The 2,764-nt window shown below is 38.1% G+C and overlaps 1 protein-coding gene across 1 annotated transcript in view; it reads right to left on the reverse strand.

The window, feature by feature from the left end:
* LOC108297589 (testis-expressed protein 11-like) overlaps nucleotides 1-2,764 on the reverse strand; it is a gene marked incomplete at its 5' end in the record, with an annotated part of 127,171 nt that overhangs the window by 72,223 nt on the left and 52,184 nt on the right. Inside the window, one exon of the mRNA XM_017520235.2 lies at nucleotides 2,118-2,190. Within this exon, the coding sequence (XP_017375724.1) occupies nucleotides 2,118-2,190 (73 nt within the window). The remainder of the gene's footprint in view (nucleotides 1-2,117; nucleotides 2,191-2,764) is intronic.

The raw sequence follows: 2,764 nt of genomic DNA on the forward strand, positions 1-2,764 counted from the left end.
GAGACAGAGTTTTGCTCTTGTTGCCCAGGCTGGAGTGCAATGGCGTGATCTCGGCTTACTGCAACCTCTGCCTCCCAGGTTCAATCGATTCTCCTGCCTCAGCCTCCTGAATAGCTGGAATTACAGGCATGCGCCACTATGCCTGGCTAATTTTGTACTTTTATTAGAGACAGGGTTTCACCATGTTGGCCAGGCTGGTCTCAAAATCTGATCTCAGGCGATCTGCCCGCCTCAGCCTTCCAAAGTGCTGGGGTTGCAGGCGTGAGCCACTGCGCCCAGCCCTACTATGAGTTATTTTCATTACCATTAGATCCTAGATATACGCTAGGATGGGTTTTTTTAAAATTTCCAGGTGGTAGGGTTTCTCAAAAAAAAGATTCCATTATTAATTTCTAGTTTTTGCATTGTGATCAGATGATGTTGTCTGTTTTATTTACATGTCTTGGAATTTATTCAGGTCTTCCTTGACATCAATTTTGTAAAAATTTAAAAGGCACATGAAAACATGATATATTTTCTGTTCTCATGATACACAGTATATTTTCAGGCTATAGAATTTATTTCCATTAAATCTTCTATAAGTATTTTATTTAGGTTTTCTCTATCCCTACTTTTTTTTTGTTTTTATTCATTTAAATGGCTATCATAGACTTAGAGAAGTAAATTAAATTTTATGTGTTTATGTTCTTCCTTATAATTCCTATAATTTTATACTAAAACTGTTAAAGACATAATATATAGCAAAAACAAAGTGATATACCAATAATTTCTAAATGTTGGAAAACAGAATTCATCAACATATTAAATTAACATACCATGACCAAATAGGGTTTATTCCAGAAATGAAATGATGACTTAATTTTATAAAATCTATTATTATAATTAAATATATTAATAGTTCAAAAGGGAAAATATGATTATCTCCATAAAGTCTGAAAAAGCATATAATTCAATTGAATATCCATTGATTTTAACAAATTCTGAAACAGGGACAGAAAAACACACTGTAAAAGTTTCAGTCTAAACCTAAAAGCCAATACCACATTTAATGAGGAAACAATATAATATCAAGATATTATATAACTTCCAAAGGCTTACTACTATTTAGATTTTAGATTATTTTATTTTTATTTATTTATTTATTTTGAGACGGAGTTTCGCTCTTGTTGCCCAGGCTGAAGTGCAATGGCACCATCACGGCTCACCGCAACATCCACCTCCGGGGTTCAAGTGATTCTGATGCCTCAGCCTCCTGACTAGCTGTGATTACAGGCATGTGCCACCATGCCTGGTTAATTTTGCATTTTCAGTAGAGACAGGGTTTTTCCATGTTGGTCAGGCTGGTTTCGAACTCCTGACCTCAGGTAATCTGCCTGCCTCGGCCTCCCAAAGTGCTGGGATTACAGGCATGAGCCACTGCACCCAGCCTATTTAGATAATTTTATAACAAAATATTAGCAGTATCTGATATCTTGATTGTGATTTGGAAGACTAGCCTACATTCAGTTAAACTTAAAGCTTGATTAAATTAGACATTAAATTTAGTGATCTAAGATCAATAATGTTATGTCGAACAATAATAAAATATTTAATGCTATGCTTTCATATAAAGCAAAGTAAAAAATATTCTTATTCTAAATAGTGTGTTACGGAGTCAATACTGATACAGTGGGGAAAAATCAGTTCTTAGAGGATCATTTGGGCCAGGGGTGGTGGCTCACACCTGTAATCCTTTGGGAGGCCGAGATGGGCAGATCACTTGAGGTCAGGAGATTGAAACCAATCTGGCCAATATGGTGAAACTCTATCTCTACCAAAAAATACAAAAATTTAGCCAGGTGTTGTGGTGAATGCCTGTATTCTCAGCCACTCAGGAGGCTGGGGTGGGGAAATTGCTTGAACTCAGGAGGCAGAGGTTGCAATGAGCCAAGATGATGTCACTGCACTCCAGCCTGGGAGACACAGTGAGACCCTGTCTCAGAAAAACAACAAAAAAAAAACATTTGACTGGTTATCAAGTACTGCAGTGGCACAAATTTCTAGTGATGAAAGACTTGTTTATTTAGATTCTAAGCTCCTTTCAAACTGTGTTACCAAACTTTCAGTTCCCACTGTACCTGCTTGTTTCAGCAAATTCCAGATCTCATTGCATTTATGGATCTCCTCAAGCGCACGGCTCAGGAACATGGTCTGTTTGGCAACAATGCAACAAAATAATTAGTCTCAACAGAAAAGAACTGTAAGCAAATTAATATAATCTCATATTATTTTCATTAAAAACAGTTAAAAAAATCATAGAAAAATGATAGTTTAAACTGAACATTTTGGAGTTTATATAGAAATATTAGCCTCTATTTGCCCCTTTCCTTATTGTCCCAGAAAAATGAGGATTAAATAGAAAATTTTCAGCATTACCAATTTCTTTAACAATCTAGAACAGAAGAGAAAACATTTCTAGAATGGTGGTGTGAGGAGCTCCAAGGGTCTTCTCCTCAGCAAAACAATCACCATAACTAGTGAAAATTAGAAAACATAATAATGGAAGGGGGTTTCATCCAAGATGGCCGTTTAGGAACAGCTCAGGATTGCAGCTCCCAGTGAAAGTGCAGAGGGTGAGTGGACGCCGTGTTTTTATTGCCCACAGACTAGGAAATTCCCGGGCAGAGGTGCTCCACGGTCACCAGCGCGGCTGTTTCGGCCAGCGCGGCTGTGCCGGCCAGCGCCGGCCAGCGCCGCTGCTTTGCCCCGCGCGGCTGCTTTGTCG

The sequence above is a fragment of the Cebus imitator genome, unplaced genomic scaffold (genome assembly GCF_001604975.1).
Source record: "Cebus imitator isolate Cc_AM_T3 unplaced genomic scaffold, Cebus_imitator-1.0 Scaffold818, whole genome shotgun sequence".
Lineage (NCBI taxonomy): Eukaryota > Metazoa > Chordata > Mammalia > Primates > Cebidae > Cebus > Cebus imitator.